The sequence below is a fragment of the Sapajus apella genome, unplaced genomic scaffold (genome assembly GCF_009761245.1).
Source record: "Sapajus apella isolate SASKATOON/1434 unplaced genomic scaffold, GSC_monkey_1.0 scaffold62, whole genome shotgun sequence".
Classification (NCBI taxonomy): Eukaryota; Metazoa; Chordata; class Mammalia; order Primates; family Cebidae; genus Sapajus; species Sapajus apella.
The window spans coordinates 20,888,966-20,915,438 of NW_022437002.1; the positions used below are offsets into that span (position 1 = coordinate 20,888,966).

At 37.6% G+C, this 26,473-nt stretch overlaps 1 protein-coding gene across 3 annotated transcripts in view; it reads right to left on the bottom strand.

The window, feature by feature from the left end:
• The window catches only part of AGBL4 (ATP/GTP binding protein like 4), a 545,910-nt gene extending 522,506 nt beyond the window's left edge, over positions 1-23,404 (bottom strand). The window contains exon 1 of one of the 3 annotated variants that reach the window (XM_032247529.1): positions 22,719-23,402. In XM_032247529.1, coding sequence (XP_032103420.1) covers positions 22,719-22,871 — 153 coding nt within the window. In that variant the 5' untranslated portion in view covers positions 22,872-23,402. Of the gene's footprint in view, positions 1-22,718 lie in introns of all 3 variants that reach the window. The other 2 variants (XM_032247527.1, XM_032247528.1) reach the window with 2 other exon arrangements.
• Positions 23,405-26,473: the final 3,069 nt, after the last annotated feature.

The following is a 26,473-nucleotide window of genomic DNA, read 5'->3' on the forward strand; positions in this document are numbered from 1 at the left end:
TCAGGGGGTACCAGAGATCCAGCAGTTCATTCAGGCTTTGGCATTATCCAGCTGTGTGAATTTGAGTGAGTCCCTTGCTTTCAATTTCAGTTTCTAAATTTGGAATAGGCCCAAAAGTAGGTTGGGCCAAATGATTTATTCAGATCTTCTATCTCCAAAATACTATGGTTTTAAGATTTCAAATATGGTTTTTCCCAAGAAAAGCCATAATAATCATTATTTGTTGAGCACTCCTTATATGACAGCACTTTACTATATCAACTCTAATTGCAACTTCATGACAACATTGCAAAGTCGTATTTATTATCCTTGTTTAAAAGGTAAGGAGCCCTGGACTTCAAGAGGTCAACTCCAGGTAACTTACCCATGGTCATTAACTTATCATATAATTTATTTATAGCCACCAAGATTATAAATGGCAGAATCCAAAACTGTCTAACATCTAAAACCATACCCTTTTTCATCTATGCCTTCTTCATTTGCCTACTCCTGCCCTCTAATTAAAACACGTGAGGACATTATCTCAATGATTTTTCAAGGGCATTTGGCATTCTTAATAGCTTTAATTTGAAAGAAGTGTCATGAGAAACCAAGCTCAGTCTCCCACTTGCTTAAGCAGGAGGCTGCTGTACCTTTCACTTAGAAAGGTAAATGCTAGTAACTGAGCAATTGGCAAGGTATCTGCAGCTGATCAAGACATAGAGTCAATCAAGAAGATGAAGAAAAGTTAATGCTTAATCAGTTTTAATAATAGTTGAGTTTACTACCAAAAAGAAATTACAGATAATCATAGACAGTGTATCTGCCTTAGTTCCTAGCCAATTTTTCATATGATTGACTCACGATACATTTTTAATGGATTAAGGTGGCTTATCTCTCCTCCTTGCACCCTCAAACCTCCTTCTCCACAGACTTCAGCCAATCCAGGAAGAACATGCCAGGGAGAATCATTTAACTCACTAGATGTCTTTCCAATCTGTATTCTTTACCACATCTCCAATATGCCATGCTCTCAACCATTATATATCCTCTAAGATAGGGTTCAAATGTTATTTCCCCATAGTATTTTTTCTGATTCCTCAGCCAGGGTTTCATGTTCTTTTCTCATTCCCCATCAATCATCTACTCCTTAATTTCTTCTATGCAAGTATTCCACTTATTAGTAGGGTAATCTTGGACAAGTTACTTAACCTTTCTGTGCCTTAGTTTCCCCATCTTCAAAATGGGGAAAATAATAGTACCAGCTTCATAAAATTGCTGAAGGTTTGATTGAGAAAATAAATAACCTATTATGTTTGACATGTAGTAAGCACTCTATAAATGTTAGCTGTTTTGATTTTTATATGACAAATTGTATGCCTTCAGGGAGCTTGGAGTCTGATAAGGGAGGCATGGTATTACAAATGCATCATATGCAAGAATTATCCTTCTATTATCCAATATCTGCTAGAAGACTCTTGTCATGACAGAAACCCTTAAGCTAAGTCACAATGTCTAGTCTGCTGGTGAGTCTAGAAAGGTTATTTCACATAGCCAAAATTAAAATCCCAATATGACTCTAGCCTTGATGATCTTCCTACTTACATTTTAACTAACAGGGGATTTCTCAGGATATCTATTGGGGTAGAGGATGCTAATGTATGAGGAAAAGAGGCACAAAGAGGTTAAGTAGCTACCCCAAAGTTACACAATGAATAAGTGGCAGAGTTAGGGTTCTAACCTATGTAGCCCACACTGTATTAATTATCTCAATCTAAAGAAATTACTCCTTAATTTCTTCTATGCAAGTATTCCACTTATTGGTAGGGAAATCTTGGACAGGTTACTTAACCTTTCTGTGCCTCAGTTTCCCCATCTTCAAAATGGGGAAAATAATAGTACCAGCTTCACAAAGTTGCTGAAGGTTTGATTGAGAAAATAAATAACCTATTATGTTAATTAGGTGCACTAATTATGCACTTAATTTCTTTCTCACTGCTTTGAAGGCACTCAGTTAATGTTTGCAGAGAGTGGATAAATAAACAAGAAAACCTTGCAAACAGGTCTGGAAGTAAGAGGAGTGAGTTGCTGTGGAGAGGGTCTAATCTAGAAGTCAGCAGATGTGTACCCAACTAAAATTGTCCCACAAATTCACTGGGTGACTCAGGAAAGTTATTTCCCTTCTCTGGATCTCACTGTCTCCAGCACAGAAAGAGAGGTCTTTAAACATCAGCAATTAAGTCCTTCCTTCAAACTAAGTTTATGGGAAAGGCCAATAAACAGGATGTTCCAATGTATTTGGCAGCAAGGACAAGAGAAGTCAGAGCCCTCACTCCTCTTCAGGGTTATGGGGAGCACAGTTTTAAAACTCTAGAACTAGAAGAACTTAGGATTCTTCTTGGCTTTGACATTCTACCACACACATAAAAGAAATTGCCGTGTGCCCTAATGTTACATATCTTCTGATTCAACCAAATGAAAATGTGGCTTCAGAGGAGATGACAAAGTGTGACCATACCCAAAGGTACTAAGAAGGAATTATGGCTCTAACAGCCTGACTTCTCCACCTGCCTCAGTCATAGACATGCCCTAAATACAAAAATATCTCACAAACTTGTGAAAATTGCATTTATAGTATAAAAATAATAAATGAAAAAAATAACAAGTGGGCTGTGGAGTTTCTGCATTTATTATTTTCATATCCATCTTTGCTTTCTGTCATCTCTAGACTGATTAATAAAATCTTGCTAAAAGAGGTTCATATTTGGCACTTGCTCAGAAAATGGGAGCTTTTCTCAACTTTATTGAAGTATTTTTTTTACGTATAATATGTCATCTATTTCAAGTGTGCAATTTAATGATTTTTAGTAAATTTACCAAGTGTGTCACTCCTACCACAAATGAGTTTTAGAACACTGTCATTGCCCTCATAAGATCTGGCTTGAGATGGCATTGTATATTTATATCTATGTGAGATTCTTGGAAAAACTCCGGTTCAAAAGAAATAGATTGCATAAAAATTGACCTCTGGCTTACACAGTCTAATATCCTACCATCTCCCTCCAGGTACAGAGTCCACTGCCCTAGAAGAAAAAGGGGAGAAAGATGTCTCAGCTCTTGTTTGTTCTTTCAAGGCATTTAAAATAATATATATTACATTAAATTTATTGAGCTTCCCCTCAGGTCCAAAAGAGAACTCTAAAGGCAAATCAGGCATAGTTCCTAAGCTCAAAGAACAACCAATTTAGAAAATGAAGTTTGATATTCATAAGAGTCACAAAATAGGCCAGGAAATACGAGGAGTCTATAGAAAGTAAGAGAAATTGCTGATGAGTTCACTTATAGCTAAGGGGAATCAAGGATAATATTTAGAGAAAGAGCATTCGAACTGGGCCAAATTTCATCTAACTCTGTCATTTACTGATGCAGTTAGTCAATATACAGTCACTGAGAACCACTTTAGAATTCATATCTGTGCAAGAATTAGGCATGGTCCCTGTCCTCATGCAATTGCACAGCCAAACATAATGAATTTATTTCAGCAGCTCACCAGATATCCTGAATATTTCTATTATGAACTTAAATGATGTAGAATTTTTGTTTGTTCTTGCATTTCTCTTTCCTATTTGATTATGAGCTCATAAACATAAGAACCACTTCTGAAACACATTGATATTTTTAGTTCCCAGTATTTCCTATCTCATAACATGTGATTCAGAAATATTTGTTTAATGCATAATTTGTTCATTTAATTTTTCTCCTTTATATCAACTGATGGTTCACTTATTGGTTTTGGAAGAGGGGACAGTAAAAGAGAGAAGGCAAATTATCTAATTCTAATAAAATTGATTGGCTTTTCTTGTATTTGTAATGAGGGCTCAACAGAGGACTTAAGTCAAGAGAGTCAATGAAATAGGCTGTGTGTAAAGAGTTCTTGCCGCAGAGATTAATGTTCATAATGGTAGTACAGGAGCACAGCACACCTTCCCAGCAAAACAACGATTTAACTGCTAATTTTTTTTTTTTTTTTTTTTGAGATGGAGTTCACTCTTGTCACCCAGGCTGGAGTGCGGTGGCACGATCTCAGCTCACTGCAACCTCTGCCTCCAGGGTTCAAGCGATTCTCCTGCCTCAGCCTCCCAAGTAGCTGAAATTACAGGTGTGCACCACCATTTTCAGCTAATTCTTTTGTATTACTAGTAGCTACAGGGTTTCACCATGTTGGCCAGGCTAGTCTTGAGCTCCTGACCTCAGGTAATCGATTCACAGTGGCCTCCCATGAGGCTGGAATTATAGGCGTGAGCCACCATGCCTGGCCTAAAAATTATTTTTTAAAATGATCATTTAAATTCATTTAAAGCCATTTGAGCCATGGCCTGCTGAAATTCCCACCCTCCAACTCAGTGGGATGGAAGCTCTACTTCAAGAGTATGCCATCAAGAATACTGATTCCCTCTCTACCTACCTCCTAGTCTATAGCTGTGATGTCACCTTGGGAGGGGCGGACCACAAGCACCTCTCACACGCCCCCCAACCTCCATTCTGTATTGAAGAAGCTCTATTCAAGGTAAATGCTGCTAAGAAGGTAACTCTTCCTTCCCCCACCAGACTTCACTCATAGAATAAAAGCTGTACACCAGGCATGGTAGACCAAGAGTACTAGATGCCAGATGCCCAGCTAATTCACAGGACAGAGGTTTCAGGCCAAGACAGGCAAGTCAAGAAAACCAGGGGCTACTGTCCCTACCAAGAGCCTGGCTCATAGAGCGGGGGTAACACTCTAGAATGAGTGAGCACTGTCCCTGCCCCCAGTTCTAGGGCAGTTGCATAGAGGTTCTGTTCATGGAGAATGGCGGGCAATAAGAACAAATAACTCCACAACACTGCATAAGGGGACTGAATTCATTTGAAACAGATTGTGGTGAAGTTTATGCCAAAGGGTAATGTCAAAAACATCAGACATTCTGGTGTGGCAAACAAATAAAAGGAAACCAAAAAACAACAGACCAGGCAGAAGGTTAGAAAAAAGAATCAGGGAGGAAAGATAGCTAAGAAGGACACTTCAGGGGGCGGAGCCGCCTGAAAGTCTAGCGGTACCTTGCCCCTGCAAAAGGTGTCTATGTTAATGAGATCAGACTATGAAACAATTCTTGGCCCCAGGGTAATAGCTGGATGGGATACCAATAAAGGAAGACCAACCCAGATGCTCAGGGGCACTCTGTGTATGCCCAAGAGAGCTGATGAAAAATAATTATATATCCAATAAGTTCACCAAACTTGAAGTAGGGTAAACTCATAGAGATCCACAACCAGGTACATCATAGTTAAAATGATGAAAGCCTAGCACAAAGAGAATATATTGAAACCAGCAAGAGAAAAACGATTCATCACCTACTAGGGAATTCCAATAAGATTAATAGCTGACTTGTCAGTAGAAACAATAGAGGGCTGAAGAAAGTGAGATGACATATTCAAAGTACTGAAAGAACATAACTGTCAATCCCATTCCATGAGGCCAGGACTACTTTGATACACAAACCCAACAAAGACATTACCAAAACAAACGAACAAACAAACAAACAAGCAAAAAGCCCCTGCATATCAATATCTCTTATGAATGTAAACACAAATATCCTCAACAAAATCCTAGCTGACAGAATCAAGCAACATATAAAAAGAATTATATACTATGACCACATGGGATTTATCCCATGAATGCAAGGTTGGTTTAATATCTGAAAATCAATTAACATAATAGACAATTTTAATAGAATAAAGGACAATAACCACATGATCATTTCAATAGACACAGAAAAATCATTTGATAGAATCCAGTCCATTTAATGATAAAAATACTCAGCAAACTAAAAAGAAGAAGAAAACTTACTCAACATGATAAAGGGTATCTATAAAAAGCCCCAAAGCTAATGTCATATTTAATGGTGAAAGATTGAATGCTTTACCTCTAAGATAAGGAAAAAGGCAAAGAAGTCTGCTTTTGCCACTTCTGTTTAACATTCAACTAGACTATTCCTAATAGCCCAGGCATTTAGGTGAGAAAAGGAACAGTAGAATGAAATAAAAGGAAGAAATAAAAATATATCTACTTGCAGATGATATGATCTTGTGTATTAATCTTAAGCATTAATCTTAGGATTTTTATTAGCTTTAAAAATATTTCATTAATATTTTTATTAGAACTAATAAATGAGTTCAAAAAGGTTTCAGGATGAAAATACAAAGCTAAATTTGTATTTAAGTCCAAATACAATTTTATTTACAATAACCTCAAAAGAATAAAATATGTAGGATTGAATTTAACAAAATAAGTACAAGCCTTGTTTAGATTGAAATCTATAAAATAATTTTGAAAGACATTACAGAAGATCTAAATAAAAGAAAAACATCCCATATCATACATCAGAAAATTAAATATTGTTGATATGGTAATATTCTCCAACTAATCTATAGAGCCAATGCAATAACTATCAAAATCTCATCTGCCTTTTTTTGTAGAAATTGATAAGGTGATCCTAAAATTCATATAAAAATGCAATGCACCCAGTATAGCCAAAACTATTTTGATAAAGAAAAAGTTGGAGAGCTCACATTTAATGATTTCAAAATGTACTACAAAGGTATGTAATGAAGACAGTGTTGTACTGGCACAAGAATAGATATATAGATCAATAAAATGTAATTGATAGTCCAGAAATAAACTCTAACGTTTATAGTCAATTGATTTTTGACAAGGGTACCATGACAATAAAGTGCAGGAAAGAACAAATTTTTCAATAAATAGTACTGGGACAGGCATAAATTGCAACTTTTTCTTATACCATCTACTAAAACTACTTAAAATGAATCATAAACATCAATGGAAGAGCCAAAATTTTAAAGCTCTTAGAAGAAAACATAGGTGTCAATCTTTGTGACCTTTGGCCAGGCAATTGTTTTTTAGGTACATGCTATGGACTGAATATTTGTGTCCTGCCAAAATTTGTATGCTAAAATCCTAATCCTCAATGTGATGCTATTAGTAGGTGGGCCCTTTGAGAGGTAATTAGGTCATTGTGGGTAGAGCCTTCATGAATGGGAAATGCTCTTATAAAAACACACTAGAGACGATACTTTCTCTGTCTCTGCTCTCTGCCACGTGGATATAATAAGACAGCCATCTGAAAACCAGGAAGTGGGCCTTCATGAGACTCCGAATCTGTCAGCAACTTGATTTTGGACTTTGAGCCTCCAAGAGTGTGAGAAATACATTTTTGTTGTTTAAGCCAGGGGTTCCCAAGTGTGATACTGGTCCCTGGCCTGTTAGGAACCAGGCCACACAGCAGGAGATGAGAGGCAGGCCAACAAGCATTACCACCTGATCTCTTCCTCCTGTCAGATCAGTAGTGGCATTAGATTTTCATAGGAGTGTGAATCCTATTGTGAACTCTACATGCGAGGGATCTAGGTTGTGTGCTCTTTATGAGAATCTAACTGATCCCTGATAATCTGAGGTAGAAGTTTCATTCCAAAACCACTCCCACCACCCTGATCTGTGGAAAATGTCTCTTCCACAAAACTAGTCCCTGGTGCCAAAAATGTTGGGGACTGCTGGTTTAAGCCACCTAGTCTATGGTATTTTTGTTTTAGCAGCCCAAAATTATTAAGTAGAGGCTAGAGAGAGAGAGAGAGAGAAATGGATAAATTGGACTTCATCAAAATTAAAAACTTTTATGCCATAAATGATACCATCAAGAAAGTGGAAAGAGGCTGAGTGGATGGAATGTGAATGGGGAAAGGGAAGATGCTGGTCAAAGGGTACAAAGTTTCAGTTACATAGCAGAAATAAATTTTGGTGGTCTGTTGCACAGCATGGTGAAAAGAGTTGATAAAAATGTATCACATTTCAAATTGCTAAAGGAATAGGTTTTCCGTTTCTTTGTTTTTTGAGATAGTCTCACTTTGTCACCAAGGCTGGAGTGTAGTGCAGCAATCACACCTCACTACAGCCTCACCCTCCTAGGCTCAAGCAATTCTCCCACTTCAGCCCCAAAAGTAGCTGGGACTACAGGCACACACCACTATGCCTGGCTAAATTTTGTATTTTTTTGTAGAGATAGGGTTTTTGCCATGTTTTAAATGTTCTCACTATCAAGAAAAGTAGACTTTAAATGTTCTCACCACAAAGAAATGATAACTAAGTGAGATGATGGATATGTGAGTTAGCCTGATTTAATCATTATTAAATATTAAAAAATAATAATTGTGCATATATAAAATTATTATTTGTCAATTAAAAATAAAACAATAATAAGAGAAAGTGAAAATATGTCCTACAAGATGGGAGAACATATTTGTAAACCATAAATCTGAAAAGGGACTTGGACCCATAATTTACAAATAACTCCTACAATTCAATAATACAAATAAAAAAAAATCCCAATTTAAGAATGGGCAAAGGATCTGAATAGCCTGTTTTCAAAAAAGATATCTAGATGGCCAATAAGCATATAAAAAGATACTCAATATCATTAATCATAAGGGGGGAAAAGGAAGTTCTCTGGGAATGATGTAGAGGTTAGATTGCATGGGAAGAGACTAGATACAGAGCCTCAGTTCCTGCTATAAAGAGCCATCTAACATCATATAATCATTGTGCATAGAGCAGTATTTAAGACAGATATGGTCCTTGTCCTCATAGAGCCTAAAAATCTTCTAAAGAAAAATGTTGAATAAGTAATCAGAAGAGTGATAAGTGTTTTAAAAGAGAAATAGGATATATTACAGAAGTATATAACAAAGGCTCTTGAACTAGCCTGAGACAGAGCATATCAAGAAAGAATTTCATGAAGAAAAGAATGTCCAAATTGCTTCTGTAAGCAGAATAGGAAGTAATTAGGCAAATGGCCATAGAGAAAGAACATTCCAGGTAGATGGGCCAGTGCGTATACAAGTTAGGGAGAAATCCGTGGCTCACAGCAAGAGTGAGTTCTCATGATATCTGATGGTTTTGTAAGGGGCTTTCCCCCTTCTGCTCAGCATTTCCTCTTGCTGACACCATGTGAAGAAGGAGTACTCCCCCTTCTGCCATAATTGTAAGTTTCCTGAGGCCTACCAGTCATGCTGAACTGTGAGTCAATTAAACCTCTTTCCTTTATCAATTACCCAGTCTTGGGTATGTCTTTATTAGCAGTGTGAGAATAGGCTAATACAAGTATATACTCTAATATTTCTGAGTGAAATCACTAAGACGGCAGATAAGAGTATCCAAGAATCAAAATTATCACAACAGACTGGAACAAAGAACTAAAACCAAAAGGTTGTAGTGTATCAGGGTAAGTGTAGAGGCTTTCTTTTAAAATCTACCATAAGCTAATATGGTATTCTGATGAATCCTGGAATAGAAAAATATTAGTGGAAAAGCTGGTGAAATCTGAATACAGTTCCGTGTTTTAGTTAATAGTAATGAACCAATGTTGGTTTCTTACTTTGGACATGTCCTCCATGATTGTGTAAGATACTAACATTAGAAGAAACTGGGTGAAGGTGTTACCAGTGGAAAGTATCCAAGTCACACAGGTCTACTGCAACCTCAATCCTTGCCTCCTCAGAAGAAAGAATTTGATTGAGGTGCATAAGGCAGAAGGAGAGACCAAGGCAAGATTTAGAGCAGGAGTGAAATATTATTAAAAAGTTTTTGGGCTTCTCTTCCTGGTTCTTCCTGGAGTCAGGAAAAGCTGGGTTGAAAGGGTAAAACAAAAGAAAACAAAAGTTTTAGAGCAGGAATAAAAGGAAGGGAAAAAAGTACACTTGGAAGAGGGTGACTTGAAGATAAGTGCGTGATTTGACTTTTTGACTTGGGGTTTTATATGTGGGCATACTTCTGGGGTTTTGCATTACTTTTCTCCTGATTCTTCCCTTGTGGTGGGCTCTCTGCATGTGCATGCTGGAGTCCACTCACCCAGCTGCTAAGATCATATCAAAAAGCTGCTGATTACCAGTTTCAGGTGTTTTCTATTAGGAGACTGCCTTTCCTCAGCACTGGCTGTTACTAATTATTGCTTTAGGGAGACAGTTAACAACAGCCTGACCATAACCTGATTGTCATCTGACACTCACGGGTGTGTGTGTGTGTGTGTGTGTGTGTGTGTGTGTGTGTGTGTGTGTGTGTGTGTGTGTGTAGGTAGGGAGCGTTCTCCTGTCTGTGTGTGTGTAGGGAGCTTTCTCCTGCACTCTGTGTGTGTGTGTGTGTGTGCGCGCGTATAGGTAGGGAGCTTTCTCCTGCCGTGTGTGTATGTGTGTGTGTGTAGGCAGGGAGCTTTCTCCTGCCTCTGTGTGTGTGTGTATGTGTCTGTAGGGAGCTTTCTCCTGCCCTGTATGTGTGTGTGTGTGTGTGTGTGTGTGTGTGTGTGTGTGCGCGTATAGGTAGGGGGCTTTCTCCTGCCCTGCTCATGCCTGACTAACTACCTACTGTCACAAAGAACATAAGTAAAAGTTCTATATTATCTCTCCCAACTTTCTATAAATCTAAAATTATTTGAAAATAAGAGGTTTATGCATGTTCTCACTTATAAATGACCACCAAACACTGGATGTCATGGACATAAAGATGTCAACAATAGAAACTGGGGACTACTAGAGGGGAGAAGGAGGGAGTGGGGCAAGGCTTGAAAAGTAACTACTGGATACTACGCTGAGTATCTGGATGATGCCATCATTTGTACTCCAAATCTCAGCATCATGCAATACACCCAGGGAACAAATCTGCATATGCACCTCCTGAATCTAAAATAGATGTTGGAAAAAAAACCCAGAAATAAATTTAAATAAATTTTAAAAATAAGAGGTTTATTAAAAAGGGAATATCAGATAAATAAAAATATATTTATTTAAAGAACAGCAACAAAAAAACCTACTATAGAGAGACTGTCCTACCCAAAGAAGCTAATGTACATACTGACTACGTTTCTAGAGCTCTAACATCCAGAGCAAGAGAAGGCAATAGTCCTCTTCTGCTGTAGCATGCTTAGATTCCCTGTGTAGTTTTATATTCAGTGCTAGAATTTTAAGAAGAAAATAACAACCTAGATCACGTTCACAGAAGAAAAACAAAGAAGGTAAGAAGTTTGACACAATGGAATATAAAGAAATGTTGAATTCTCTGGGGGTAGGAGAAAAGAGAGATCAGTTTGGAGAAGAGAAGACTCATCAAGGGTATGTAGTCAGTGTCTTGATATGCTTATTTATTTGTTTACTTGAAGACAGGGTCTCCCTCTGTTGCCAGGCTGGAGAGCAGTGGCGGGATTGTAGCCCACTGCAGCCTTGAACTCCTGGGCTCAAGCAATATCCCTCCCCTCAGTCCCCAGAGAAGCTGGTTTTACAGGCACATACCACCATGATCAGCTGTTTTTTTCTGTATTTTTTGTAGTGATGAGGTTTCCCTATGTTGCTTAGGCTGGTCTTGAACATTTGGCCGCAAGCAATGCTCTCACTTCTCCCTTGTGTTTATATCTTTACAGGCCTGACTAGGAGCTAAACGAGCAAGTACTTGCAAGGTAGGCCCAGAGGGTGGGGCTAAAATCAAAGAGAGAAAGTTACAGGGAGGGAGCTCTTTTGAATATAGTGGGTCTTTCTTGTCATTGGGATACAGCATGGCTGTTGAAGAGATGTGTGAGGAGAGACTGAAAAGTCAAGTTTCTGGAATGTTAAAAGAAGGTACTGGTTTTTACAGCTTAGGTCTTTGTTCACTGGAGATGATTACTACATTTGTTGTTTCAATGAGATCCCTATAATCTTTGGCAACTCTAGAGATTCTTTTGAGGTGTTAAGATCAGATATTTAACAAACCTGACAAAAACAACCAATGGGGAAAGGATTCCCTATTTAATAAATGATGTTAGGAAAACCGGCTAGCCATATGCAGAAAGCTGAAACTGGATCCCTTTCTTACACATTATACAAAAATTAACTCTAGATGGATTAAAGATTTAAATATGAGGCCTAACACCATAAAAACTCTAGAAGAAAACCCAGACAATACCATTCAGGACATAGGCATGGGCAAGGACTTCATGACTAAAACACCAAAAGCAATGGCAACAAATGGCAAAATGGACAAATAGGATCTAATTAAACTTAAGAGCTTCTACACAGCAAAAGAAACTATCAATAGTGTGAAATGGCAACCAACAGAATGGAAAAATTTTTTGCAATCTACCCATCTGACAAAGGGCTCGTATCCAGAATCTATGGAGAACTAAAACAAATTTATAAGAAAAAACCAAACAACCCTATCAAAAAGTGGGCAAAGGATATGAACAGTCATTTTTTGAAAGAAGACATTTATGCAGACAACAAACATATGAAAAAAAATCATCACTGGTCATTAGAGAAATGCAAATCAAAACCACATTGAGATACCACCTCACACCAGTTAGAATGGCGATCATTAGAAAATCAGTAGACCAGACAAGATTGGGCATGTTCAGGGTTGTATGACTGTAGATATCTATGAAGTTTTTTTTTTTTTGAAATGGAGTCTCACTCTGTTGCCCAGGCTGGATGTCAGTGTACTGTATCGATTCACTGCAACCTCGGTCTCCTGGGTTCAAGCAATTCTCTTGCCTCAGCTTCCTGAGTGCTGGGATTTCAGGCACGCACTCCATGCCCAGCTAACAGGGTTTCACCATGTTGGCCAGGCTGGTCTTGAACTCCTGACCTCAGATGAACTGCCTGCCTTGGCCTCCCAAAGTGCGGGGATTACAGGCATGAGCCACTGTGCCTGGCTCAACAGATACTACAAAGAGAATAAAATGCCTAGGAATACAACTAACAATGAATGTAAAGGACCCCTTCAAGGAGAACTACAAACCACTGCTCAAGGAAATAAGAGAGGACACAAACAGATGGAAAAACATTCCATGCTCATGGTTAGGAAGAATCAATATCATGAAAATGGCCATACTACCTAAAGTAATTTACAGATTCAATGCTATCCCCATCAAGCTACTATTGACCTTTTACACAGAAATGGAAAAAAAAACCACCTTAAACTTCATATGGAACCAAAAGAGAGCCTGCATAGCCAAGACAATCCTAAGCAAAAAGAACAAAGCTGGAGGCATCACATTACCTGACTTCAAACTACACTACAAGGCTACAGTGATCAAATAGCATAGTACTGGTACCAAAACAGAGGTATAGACCAATGGAACAGAACAGAGGCCTCAGAAGTAATGCCACACATTTACAACCATTTGATCTTTGATGAATCTGATAAAAACAAGCAATGAGGAAAGGATTCTCTCTTTAATAAATGGTGTTGGGAAAACTGGCTAGCCATGTGCAGAAAGCTGAAACTGGACCCCTTCTTACACCTTATACAAAAATAAACTCTAGATGGATTAAAGATTTAAACATAAGACCTAACACCATAAAAACCCTAGAAGAAAACCTAGGCAATACCATTCAGGACATAGGCACAGGAAAGCACTTCATGACTAAAACTCCAAAAGCAATGGCAAGCAAAGCAAAAATAGAGAAATGAGATCTAATTAAACTTAAGAGCTTCTGCGCAGCAAAAGAAACAATCATTATAGTGAACCGCCAACCAACAGAATGGGGAAAAAATTTTGCAAGCCACCCATCTGACAAAGGGCTAATATCCAGAATATACAAAGAACTAAAACAAATTTACAAGAAAAAAACAACCTCATCAAAAAGTGGGGGAAGGATATGAACAGGCATTTTTCAAAGGAAGACATTTATGTGGCCAAGAAACATATGAAAAAATGCTCATCATCACTGGTCATTACAGAAATGCAAATCAAAACCACATTGATATACCATATCATGCCAGTTAGAATGGCAGTCATTATAAAGTCTGGAGACAACAGATGCTGGAGAAATAGGAACGCTTTTAGACTGTTGGTGGGAGCATAAATTAGTGCAACCATTGTGGAAGAAGTGTGGCGATTCCTCAAGGATCTAGAAATAGAATTACCATTGGACCTATTAATCCCATTACTGGGTATATACCCAAAGGATTATAAATCATTCTATTATAAAGACACATGCACACGTATGTTCATTGTGGCATTGTTTACAATAGTAAAGACTTGGAACCAATCCAAATGCCCATCAAGGATAGACTGGATAAAGAAAATGTGGCACATATACACCATGAAATACTATGCAGCCATAAAAAGGGATGAGTTCATGTCCTTTGCAGGGACATGTATGAATCTGGAAACCATCATTCTCAGGAAACTGATACAAGAACAGGAAACCAAACACCGCATCTTCTCACTCATAAGTGGGTGTTGAACAATGAGAACACAGGGAGGGGAACATCACACACCAGGGCCTGGGGGGAGGGGCGCTACAGGAGGAATATCAGGGGGTGAGGGGATTGGGGAGGGATAATATTAGCAGAAATACCTAACGTAGATGATGGGGCAATGGATGCAGCAAACCACCACCATGACATGTGTATACCTGTGTAACAAACCTGCATGATCTGCACATGTACTCCAGAACTTAAAGTATAATAAAAAGAATTTTAAAAAAATCAGAGAGGCCAACTTCTTAAGGTTTTTCTGAGTCATTCCTATTACTATATGTGTAGTCTTGGTGGTTTTCCTCTTGGTACTCTTAGCTAACAAAGATGTTTGCCTGTGGGAAGGAAAGCCACCTAGACATCCTATCTTCTTATCAGGAAGGTAAGCTGCCACCAGCAGGGGAAGCTTAGAGATGTAAGGGTTAAGTGTCACAATGATCATACTGCCTCTTGCTTGGTTCCTAGCTTCCCTCAGGATACAGTCCAAATTCTTTAATTTGGCATTCAAGGCCCTCCTCACTTGGCTTCTACTTATTTCTCCTGCATCCTCTGTCACCACCCCTCCTATTCTTCTTAGGGTGACCCTGTGCTTTTCTCCTTTTGTCACAAGGAGTCATGTAACACTGTCAGGACATACCATAGCACTTCAGCCTCTTTACATGTTTGATACTCAAGTAAAGATGCCTCCTTCCTTAAGACTTCATTCACTCCCTTGTACCACATCTCTGCCCGCTATTTGTATTATACCAGATCTTACCATATTATTTGTTTTTACATCTACATCACCCATTATCTTGTGTACTTTTCAGGGACAGAATGTGTTTTGTATTAATCTTCTCTCCTCAGCATTCAACATAGAGCCTGGTAGGCAGAAGATGCTCACCAGATATTTGTAGTGTTAAAGAATGGGTTTGCAAGAATTCACTAAATAATTATAAAGTTCACAAAGACTTGGTTTCAAATTCCAGCTGCATGATGTAGACAAATTACTTAATCTCATTAAATCTCCATTGTTACAAATGAAAATGGGAGAAGACCATACTTACATGTCTCAGAATTTAAGTGCTATCTTCTAAATGAAATCTTACTTCCCAAACTGATCCTTTTTCCTGATTTAATTACTCCAATATTGTCTGTCTCTTCCTACCATAATGTAAGTCTCATGAAGACATGAACTCGTTTTCACTGCTGTATCCCCAGAGTCTAGATAATGCTAGTTATATGGCAGGTATTTAATAATAGTACCACTCATATAATACACACTTCTGACCAATTTGAGGCTATACATAGGCACACAGGCAACACAACATGAAAAGGAAGGTAAAACAAACTTGAAAACTGCCCAAACTGAATATACTCCCCTACTCAGACACAGATCCATCAGCAGAAGAGGGAAGCCTTACTGGCTCAGGGGGGCTGAACATAACTTCAGCCCGATAGTAACTTACCCTTAACCTACATAAACACAGTGTTGATTCCCTGGGAATTAAGGCTTGAAATAGGAAGGAAAAAACAAAACTATATAAAACTCAACAATAAGAAAACAAACAACCCAATTAAAAAATAGGCCATAGGTCTTAACAAATACTTTACAAAAGAAGATATACAAATGGCAAGTAAGCATATGAGAAGATGCTTTACATCATATGCCATTTGGAAAATGCAAATTGAAACAACAGTGAGATATAGTTATATACCTACTAGAATGGCCAAAATCAAGAACACTGACAACACTACATGCTGGCAAGGATGTGGAGCACAAGTACCTGCATTCATTGCTGATTGGGAATGTAAAATGGCACAACCACTTTGGAAGAGTTTGGTGATTTCTCACAAAACTAAGCCTACGCGTACCATATGATCCAACAATTGCACTCCCTGGAATTTACACAAAGGAGTTGAAAATTTATGTCCACATGAAAACCTGAATGCTGATGTTTATAACAACTTTATCATAACTGCCAAAACCTGAAAGCAACTAAGATATCCTTCAGTAGGTAGATAAATAAACTGTATTACATCCAGACAATGCACTGTTATTCAGTGCTAAAAAAGTGAGCTATCATGTCATGAAAACATATGGAGTAAGCTTAAGTGCCTATACTAAGTGAAAGAAGGCAATCTGAAAAGGCTATACAAATTTCAACTACATGGCACTCTGGAAAAGACAAAACTATGGGGACATTAAAAAGATCAGTGGTTCACAGGGTTATGGGAAGGGAAGAATGAATAGATGAGATACAGAGGATTTTTAGAACAATGAAGCTAATTTGTAATATTAAAATGGTTTATACATGCCATTATAAATTTGTCCACACCCATAGAATGTACTACACCCAGAGGGAACTCTAAGGTAAATGATGGACTCTGTGTGCTAATGATGTGTCAACATAGGCTCATCAGTTGTAACAAATGTAGCACTCTGGTGAAAGATGTTGATAATGGGAGAGGCTATGTTTGTGTAGGGCAGGAAGTATATTGAGAAATCTCTGTACCATGAAACTAAAATTGTTCTAAAAAAGAAAACAGTATATTTAAAACAAGCAAACAACAAACAAACTGAGCAGAGGTATCAGAGAAAGTTGCCAAGATAACTCCTGAGTAAAGATTAGTCTTTTCAACAAGTGTTGCTGGAAAAATTCGGTATCATATGCAACTAAATGAACTTAGGCCCCTACCTTATTCCATACACAAAAACTAATTCAAAATGAATTACAGACTTAAATTTAGGCTAAATATATAAATATTTCAGAAGCATAACATAAAAGAAAATCGTTGTGGCCTGCTGTTAGGCAAAGAGCTCTTAGATATGAGAAGATGCTCCACAGCATTATGTCCTTTGGAAATGCAAACTGAAACAACAATGAGTACAATTACACATGTATTTGAACGGCCAAAATCAAGAATACTGACAATACTAAATGCTGACAAAAATGTGATGCACAGGTACTCCCATTCATGATAGCATCAAAAGCATAATCCATTAAAAATTTGATAATTGGACTTCAAAATTTAAATTTTTTATACTTCAAAAGACATGGTTAAGAGAATGAATGAAAAGACAGGCAAGAATTGGGGGAAAATATTTGCAAAACATATTATCTGACAAAAGACTTGTGTTAGAATATATAAAGAACTCTTAAAATCTATGAGAACTCAGTTTTAAAAATGTGAAAATGATTTGAACTGATACTTCAAAGAATATTTATGAATAAAAAATAATTACATGAGAAAATGATCAATATAATTAGTCATAAGGGCAATACAAATTAAAACCACAATGAGATACACCCACTAAAAGGCTATAAGGATTACAGATAATTTCAAGTGTTGGCTAGCATCTGGAGAAACTGGAACCCTCCCACATGGCTGATAAATATATAAAATTATACTACTATTTGGGACACAGTTTGACAATTTATCTTTTAAAAGTTGAACATAAACTTTTTATTAATATAGTCTTATGTTATTATTATTTTACTCCTAGAAATTTACCCAAGAAAAATGTAATCATATGTCCACTCAAAGATAAGTAACTGAATAATCATAGCAGCATTATTCATAATAGATCCAAACTGAAACCCATCCAAATATCCTTGAAATAGAGAACTGGTAAACAAAATGTGGTATATCCTTTCAGCAGAATACTATTCAGCACTAAAAATGAACTACTGATACATGCCATAATATGGATGAACCTAAAAAATATAATGCTAAGTGAAAAATGTAAGACACAAAAGATGACTACATGTTCTCTAATTCTGTTTATATGAAATGTTCAGAAATGGTAAATTTATAGTGTCAGCAGATTGGTAGTTACCTGTGACTGGGACTAGAAGTGGGAATTAACAAGGGAAATTTTTGAGATGATGGAAATATTCTAAAATCAGATATTGTGGTAATAATTACACAGCTCTATAAAAATCATAAGATACTAAAAATCATAAAATTATACACTTACAATGCATGAATTTTTTAGTATGTGAATTATACCTCAATAAAGCTATTAAAACAATAATAAAAATATCTTTCTCACGATGTCTTTATCTTAAATGGCAGATCATGGTTTTAAATACATGTTCAAAGGGGCTTTGTTTAGTGGGTTTAAAAGGAGCTACTGGTAACAAAATAAAATGCATTCTTGGATGATATAATTAGTACCAGTAACAGCTATGACCATAGTGATTAATAGTTCCAGCACTAAAAATTCAAAATCTCCCTTCCTGCCTCCTCTACCTAAGATCTAGATGCTGGCATGTTTAGCCTTCCCACTTGTAATTATCCTCCCCCAAATTGGAATAAGGATTAACTAATTATACTGATGCCTTCAGACACAAGCCATATCAAACACCCTGGTAACTGAGAATTGTCCTGTTCGCAAAAGTATGCCAGAAAGCCTTAAAATCTCTAAAATCTGCATTAAGGCCCAGCACAGAGGATTGAGCCAACCCACAGAGCGCCCCTGATCTAGTCCAGCTGGCACAGGTGCACCCTGTACTTCCATTAAATTTACTTTCTTAAAATGCTGCTTTGGATAAGATAAATCCCTTTCTCAAAAATCTACTTGGGTCTTAGAATGTCCATCAAAGGGCCAGGACATGGTGTTAGAAGCCATGGGTTTAAACTTGGCCCTGATATGAACCAGTCATGAGGACTTACAGAAGACACTTATCTTTTTAGCCTCAGATTATTTATCCCCCAAAGTGGGACAGTTCTGACTACTCTATAAAACTATTGTGAGAAAAAACATTGAATAGTCTATATAAAGTAACAAACCCAGTATATGTGTTGTGTTTAATCTGAATAAAGGATGTAGTCAATATGACAATCACGGCTTTCCAGGGTTTTGTATGGATCTTCCTGTCTAGCTTAATCTTCCAGTAGCCTCTTGATTCCTTATTCCAATCAAACCAGACTTCTAACCAGCTATCACCACCAGGCAATGACTCTGGCTTTTCCTGATTTCTGGGCTACCTTATTATCAACTCTGTATTCCATAATCTTGCCCATCTTTCAAGATGGCTTAAAAGCAAAATCCTTAGCTTTTAAAGACATTTTTTTTATGACATTTGTTTTGATTATTAACTCCTTAAACAACTCATTAGATCCTTAATTATATGTTTTTAAGTGTCAGAGCTATTTGGACATGTCATTTTTTCTCCTGGCACAGAATATGCTTCTGAAAGTATACCAAGACTTGCATATATACCTTGTTATATATCTCTACAGTGCCTCTCATAGGCTCTGAAGTAGGACAGGAGTCTCAACCTATTACTTTTTCCAACTGAGGAATTCCTCAAGGATAATTTGAAAACTTCTATTCAAATCCAATTTTCTCACTTTATAGGTGAAAAAATTATCCCCAGAAAGGGGACGTAGAATTCAAGGTAATACAAGTAGTTTCATGTTAGAGCTAAAAGCAGAATTCAGGTTTTCTGTGGCAGAGACTTCAAGCTGTCCCTCAATATCAATTCTCCCCCATAGTTACAGGACCACCAATTTTTAGTTAAAACATGGCTACTCGGAATAAAGACTTCATTTCTTATCCTTCTGTTAGTTACATGTGGATAAGTTGTGGTAAATGACAGTGCCACAAAACTGCTTCTGCTTTTTCCACCATCTCTTTTATCCTGCTGCATGGAATACAGATAAGATGATAGAATTCCATATTGAATCATGAGGTTGAGGGCCACATACCAGGGATGGCAGAGGAGAAAGCTGAAAGAACCTGACTCTTTGACGCTTTCAAGGAGTAGAGCCATAACATTAGCTGTGGATTGCCTACATTTAGACTTTTACATTGAAAAGAAATAAACGTCTATCTTGTTTAAGTTGTTATTTTATATGTGTTATTTTGAATATCTATTATTGGAAGCTTAACTGATCCTATTGTTTTTCTTATCAGCTTTCTGTTGCTCTCCCCTCTTCACACTGCTTCCAGGCATGTATCTTAATTCACTTTTTCATCATTTCAATCATTCATTCAATAAACAATCATTGTGCACCTACATTCTGCCTGTCATAAATCTAAGAGAAGGTTGGGTGGGCACAAGAGTGAAATGTACAGATCCTGCCTTAGAAGTTGTAAGTATTAAATGAACTTCCTATTCTCTTAAATAATGTCACAATTCATATGTCTGGTAAATATTCATCTCAGAATTTTTCTGACAATCCCATCTCAAATAATCTCACCGTTCAGTAATATATTGTTGATTGGACCAGCTGTACTTAATATATTCTATTTGTTCCCCTACATCCACTCTCTACCCTTCTATACCCTTTTATTTTCCTTGGGAGGCTGATCTGTATGAATTACATAAATGGGCTCTTTATTCTCTGGATTCTGGTTGGGTTGGCCAATATGAACTCCTAGAAGGAGATCAGATGTAAGTAAGAGAATGAGGTCTATATATTTATTTTTTTCACCTCTCTCTGTGGGATTATCTCAGGCTAACTGTGTATTTTAGCTGAAGGTCACCAATTCTTTTCAAGATGACCCATTAAATGGCTCTCTACTATTGTGTTTTGTTAACTATTCCTTCCCTTCATGCCCTTTGGACTGTTATTATAATGCCCTAGAGAATTTCGCTATACCTTGTCATTGCATGTATTGTCCACACCTTGTAAATAGCCCATTTATTAAACCTTCCTTAAATTATCCTAATCTGAGGCTGCCATCTGTTTCCTGCTAGCATGCTGACTCATACACCAAGTATACCAATTTTCAGTTCAAAATATACAGGCAACCAATACAAATGGCACCCATGAGAAGCACTGTTGGGAAGAAGGTTGGAGTAGAGAAAAGATATTTAGCAAAATCTTAGTGCATAGAGAATCTCAGACTATAAGAATAATGATATAACAAATCATGACCAGATTTATGTCTTAGGTACTTGAGCTGTACGTAGTCCCTCTTTATTGCGCTCTTTTTTGAGGTATGCTGGATTTATTTAGAAGTAGTTCTCACTTTTATGTGGAACTCACAGTCACTACCAAGAGCTAATTTAACTGCCAATACATATCAGAACCCCAAGTACAGTATCTTCTGCCAATTCTACCAGTATCTTCACTTAGAACCTTTGGAGCCTTTCCAATATGCCTCTTTTAGGGGCACAATCCACACTGTTTGAAGAAAACAATCACAAAAACAAATTACTACCTGTTTATTCTTTATTAACAACCAAAGTATTGCTGACAACAAAGAGTAAAACATATTAATTCAATATGAAGAACAACTTCAGATCCTAGTCTAGGCAGAAGAGGAAGGTAGGAAAAGAAAGTAGGAAGATGTGGTAGGCAAAATAATGCACCACTCTCCAACCCAAGATGTCTAACTCCTAACCCCCAGAACCTGTGACTATGTTACCTCATATAACAAAAGGGACTTCACAGATGTGATTAAGTTAAAGATCTTGCTATATGGAGATTAACCTGTATTATCTGGGTAAATCTATTATAATCACAAGTGTCCTTGTAAGTGAAAGAGCAAGACAAGAGAGTTAATATCAAAGTGATACAGCATGAGAAAGATTCAACCAGCCACTGATGGCTTTCAAGATGGAAGAGAACTACAAACTAAGAAGTGCAAGCAGCCTCTGTAAGCTGGAAAAGGCAGGGAAATAAATTCTCTCCTAGAGTCTCCAAAACAAATGCAGATCTGCTGATACCTTGACTTTAGCCTAGTGAGATTCATTTTGTATTTCTAGCCCCTGGAATTATAATAATTTTGTGTTGCTTTATACTACCATGTTTGGGGTAGTTTGCCACATCAGCAATAGGACACTCTTATGGAACAGGAGACTAAAATCTCTAGACCCAGGAAACTAAACCAGGAGCAGAAAAAAAGTCAGGAACTGATAGATGACAGAGACAGAGCACATTGTGGTCATCATAACCAAACTGCACAGCACTTGCTAACCTGTACTGCAGGCAAGTTTGGTTCACAAAGAAATGTATTCTTCATATCAGAGGCTCGCAGTAAGAAAATGCTTTCATACCTTTTGGAACACCTAGTAATAGTCTCCTTTTCTCTCAGAGGTTTTGGGATTCACCTAAGTTTTGTATTTTGCTAGAGAGCTTTATCAGCTTCATTCAGAAAAACAACCATCTGTCTCATACCTTATTCTGTGACTTTCTGGTGCCCCTGGTAGCTATAAATCACACAATAAAAATAATATTTAAAGAATTATTAAATTAATACTAATTATATAATTATTTAATTATAGTTAATATAGATCTTGCTATATGGAGATTAACCTGGATTACCTGGGTTAGAAGTTCCAGATCATATCATCCAGAAAGCACCAATATTAATTATTTGCATTCCATAAAACCTCATTGCTAGGTCTCTATCCCAAGATTGCCTGTTTCTAAATGAGTATCCCAAACCTGGCATAGGCCTTACCACACTCTGGCCTAGCTGCTCCCGAAAGAAGTAATCCATGTTTCTCTTTTGCAGGCTGTCAAGGTAATGCTGGAAGCGCGTGTACGTATATGGGTAGCAGTAAGCAAACTGGTAAATATCTTCTTCTCGGTCAAAACAAAAGGCAAAGGACATCACATAATTCTTCCTATGGTCCGGGCAGCGGTAGTAGTAAACATTTTTGGGTGGCAGCCTTTGCCTAAAATATATAAACAAAGAAAATTGGGCATATCAGGCATTTGTTCAAGCTTCAAAAGGTAATACATATAAATTAATGCCTAGGAGAAAAACTGTAACATTAAGAACCAGCGGTAATGGGGCTGGGAGAATGACAACACAAACCACATGATGTCAAAAACAGACCTGAATCTGGCAGCTCTTTGTTGATAATCCAGTGCTACCCTTTCTCAACTGTTTGGAAAATGCAAAGTTAAACAAAAATAGACGCATTCTATTCATTTGTTTATCCTTATTTTGAGCACCTAACATATGTGGCATCACATGCCCAGGCCTTGATGTACAATGATAAATAAGACAAGCAAGATCTTTGTCCTCAGGAAGTATATATTCTAACGGGAAGGTGGTCAAGAAAAGATTAAAAATAAGTAGGCAACATAATTACAGAGTCTAAAAGTGCCTTGAAGGTAAATCAAGATTGTGGTACTGTAAAGATATAAATACTTTTCCCTGGGAAGTCAGGTTTTTTAAATTACAAGACTAATTAAAAACTTTTAAAATAAACTCATATGCATTATATATTATTCCAGGAAGGGAAAAATATTCAACAAGTCTCTAAATTATTACTATTATTTTCTACAGAGCATTCCATGAAACTAATTTTTCACAGAAGCACTTTGGGAAATACTGCTTTAAAATATGCTGTGTGGGCAATTTTGCTAAGCTAAACACTGAGATACAAACATGAGGAAACAAAAATGCTGCAGTCATAGTTTCCGTAATTTCTTTGCATTTACCCACTTTAAAGAGTTACTATGCCTTGATTTATAATATCCAACCTCTTCACAATGTTTCCCTGCAATGAATGTCTCTCATTTCTATCACTAAATCCTGCTTATCCTGCAAAACCCATCTAAAACTGTGTCCTTTCCATGACACTACACTGACAATTCCAGGCCAGTTCAGCTCCACATTTTGTGTAAGTCTTGCTTTTCTATCAACTGCTTCATAAGTCTTAATCACCAAGGTTGATTTGGAAGATATGTAAAGGAAAGGATGCTCCTGGGGAGTGCAGATACAGTGGATAAGGGACATAAGGCTCACCTGTAGTGCACTGGCATTCAACTGAGAAGCCAAAGACTACAGGGACATATGAAGAAAAATGTGAGGAGGAAGGTATAGGAGGAGAAATTGAGAAAAACAAGAAGAGTGCTGGCCCCAGGTAGAACAACCTGGAGACAATTGTTAACAGAACAGAGAGCATTATAACATACTAGTGTTTGTTGCAGAATCTTGTTTCTACTTTAGTATCTTTCTGAAACTAAGTGGACAGGGTTGGGAGGTGTGGCTGTGGGATTCCTATGGAACAGCAGTGGTTACATGGCACTGATGCTTGTACATACATTCGATCATATTAAATTTAATTAAATATTCTTGCATTTGATTATATTAAAAGAAGTGACTAAAGTGATGGGCCATAAGATCTAAGATGGGTATCAATCTGAAAGTGCTGAGCAGAAGGACAGAATGATGGATATGCACTATAAGTCACAGAAACAGAGCTTTCACATAAAAGTCATTGGTAGTATCAGACGTTGTTTAGAGGTGCACTTTGGCCCACCAATAGAGTCTATCTGCCTCCTATTCCCAAAGCCACTGCCAACAAATACATAAATAACAGTCTTCTCATAATGGAAATATATCTTTAAGACAAATATTACAGGGACTCCTTCTTCTAATTAGACTGCTACCCTAAATTCTGGCTTGGAAAATGCATGAGGAGTGAGGAGAAAAGTGACCTCTCCTGATCCTTCTATATGTGCAGTGTAGAAGCATAAGCATTCCTTGAGAGGGCAATGGGGGAATTAATGTCCTCCCAGAGAGTCAGGCCTCAGTTCATTGTTTTATTCAGCAAATATTTAAGCATCATTTACCACGTCGAGTTTGGTTAAGACAAGAGGTAAAGGAAGAAATGAACTTAAAGACTGAGGATCCAAGTGAGATTATTAACCATGGAGCTGAGTTCCAGAGGAAAAAGTGGAAAATGAAGTCTGGAGAGGCAGAGGGAAGGAAGCACTGAAGAGTCAAGATTAGAGAGAGAACAGACTAGTGCAAGGATTTGGGTATGGAGAGAATACATGATGCTCTACATTTGTGATGTTATTGAAGATGCAGGAAAGTGAGGCAGGCTGGTGGCATATGCGAGTCCCAGGGTTCCAGATTTGTATTTGGGGAGAGTATCAGTGAAAGTGGCCTTGAGGTTTCCAGCCAGTGGTCTGTGATAGTAACTTCAGGCCCTGACTTGAAGGTCTGAGTTTGAGTCCCTTAGAGTCCTGGATGAGTATGTCTTCATTCACAATGGGTTCCTACAGTCATAAGGTAGGATGTTCCTACACATCATCAGGATATGATGCTGTTTTTAGCTCTTTATTTACCAGTATATCCAACCAGGTTATATGCTTTAAATTTTGTCACCACAGTTTTCTCCTCTTTCAGCCAAGTTCTGCAACTTGACTCTGAGAGGATGCTGTCTCCACTGAATTTGATTATGTGCTGTCAGGAGAATCTATTTACTGCCTGCAGCTGTCCCAGTTCCTCTCCTGGGTGAGCTAGGATGCCTAACCTGATTAGCAGACAGAGTAGAGGTAAATGGGCTCTGTGGCAATCATTCAGGAAAACTGAGATGCTGTTCAGGGCTTAGATTTTCTAGACTTTTTCAAGGATACAAACAGGAATCTATTTGAGAATGGCTCAGCAGGCAAAATTCATCGAGACTTTCAAGTAATGCAAAGAACAAAGGCAAAGGGGCTGAAACTAGAGAGGAAAAAATCTCTTTCATTTGGGACGTACTTCTGATTTTTCTCTTATTTTGCTCATTAGGTTCTCATTATGTCTCGGCCATTGTATTAAGTGTTTTATGTGCATTATAATTTAATCCTCACATAACCTTATGAGCTAGGGGCTGTTATCCACTTTACACAGATAAGAAAATTGAAACCAGGAGTGGGAAAAAAAAAGATTCCCTGAGGTCACAAGATCAGTGAGCAGCAGATCCTGTATTAAGCCTAGGCCAGTGTGACTCAAAAGCCTGTGCTCAAAATCCCTAAAGAATCTTTCCACTCTCCTTTTCCCCTTGCCACCCGACTTATAGCCTTATGCTCTACTTCCAGAAAAAAACCTGGTTTTACAGTACTCTCTTGCTAAAAACCTTTTATCCAACTTCTTATGTTCACATTTCAATTTGGCCCACAAGGCTTCCTGTGACGGCCTTGTGACTCCAGCATCATCACCCATTTCACACTCCTTGAACCCCATAGAGTTCATATTCAACTACTCATAACTCCCTAACACAATTTTGTGCCATACTTTCAATATCTCTGTTTTGCACTTGATCTTTCCTCTATCTGAACTGCCTTCCCCACCATCTTGCATACTTGGTGAACTCCTACTGAGAGATGAGGCATATTGTCAATTGTCAACCAATTATTTTAATGAACAAATCAGTGTATAAGTTAGTGACTACCCTTTAACACAGCTCTTCTCTAAAGCCTTCCATGATT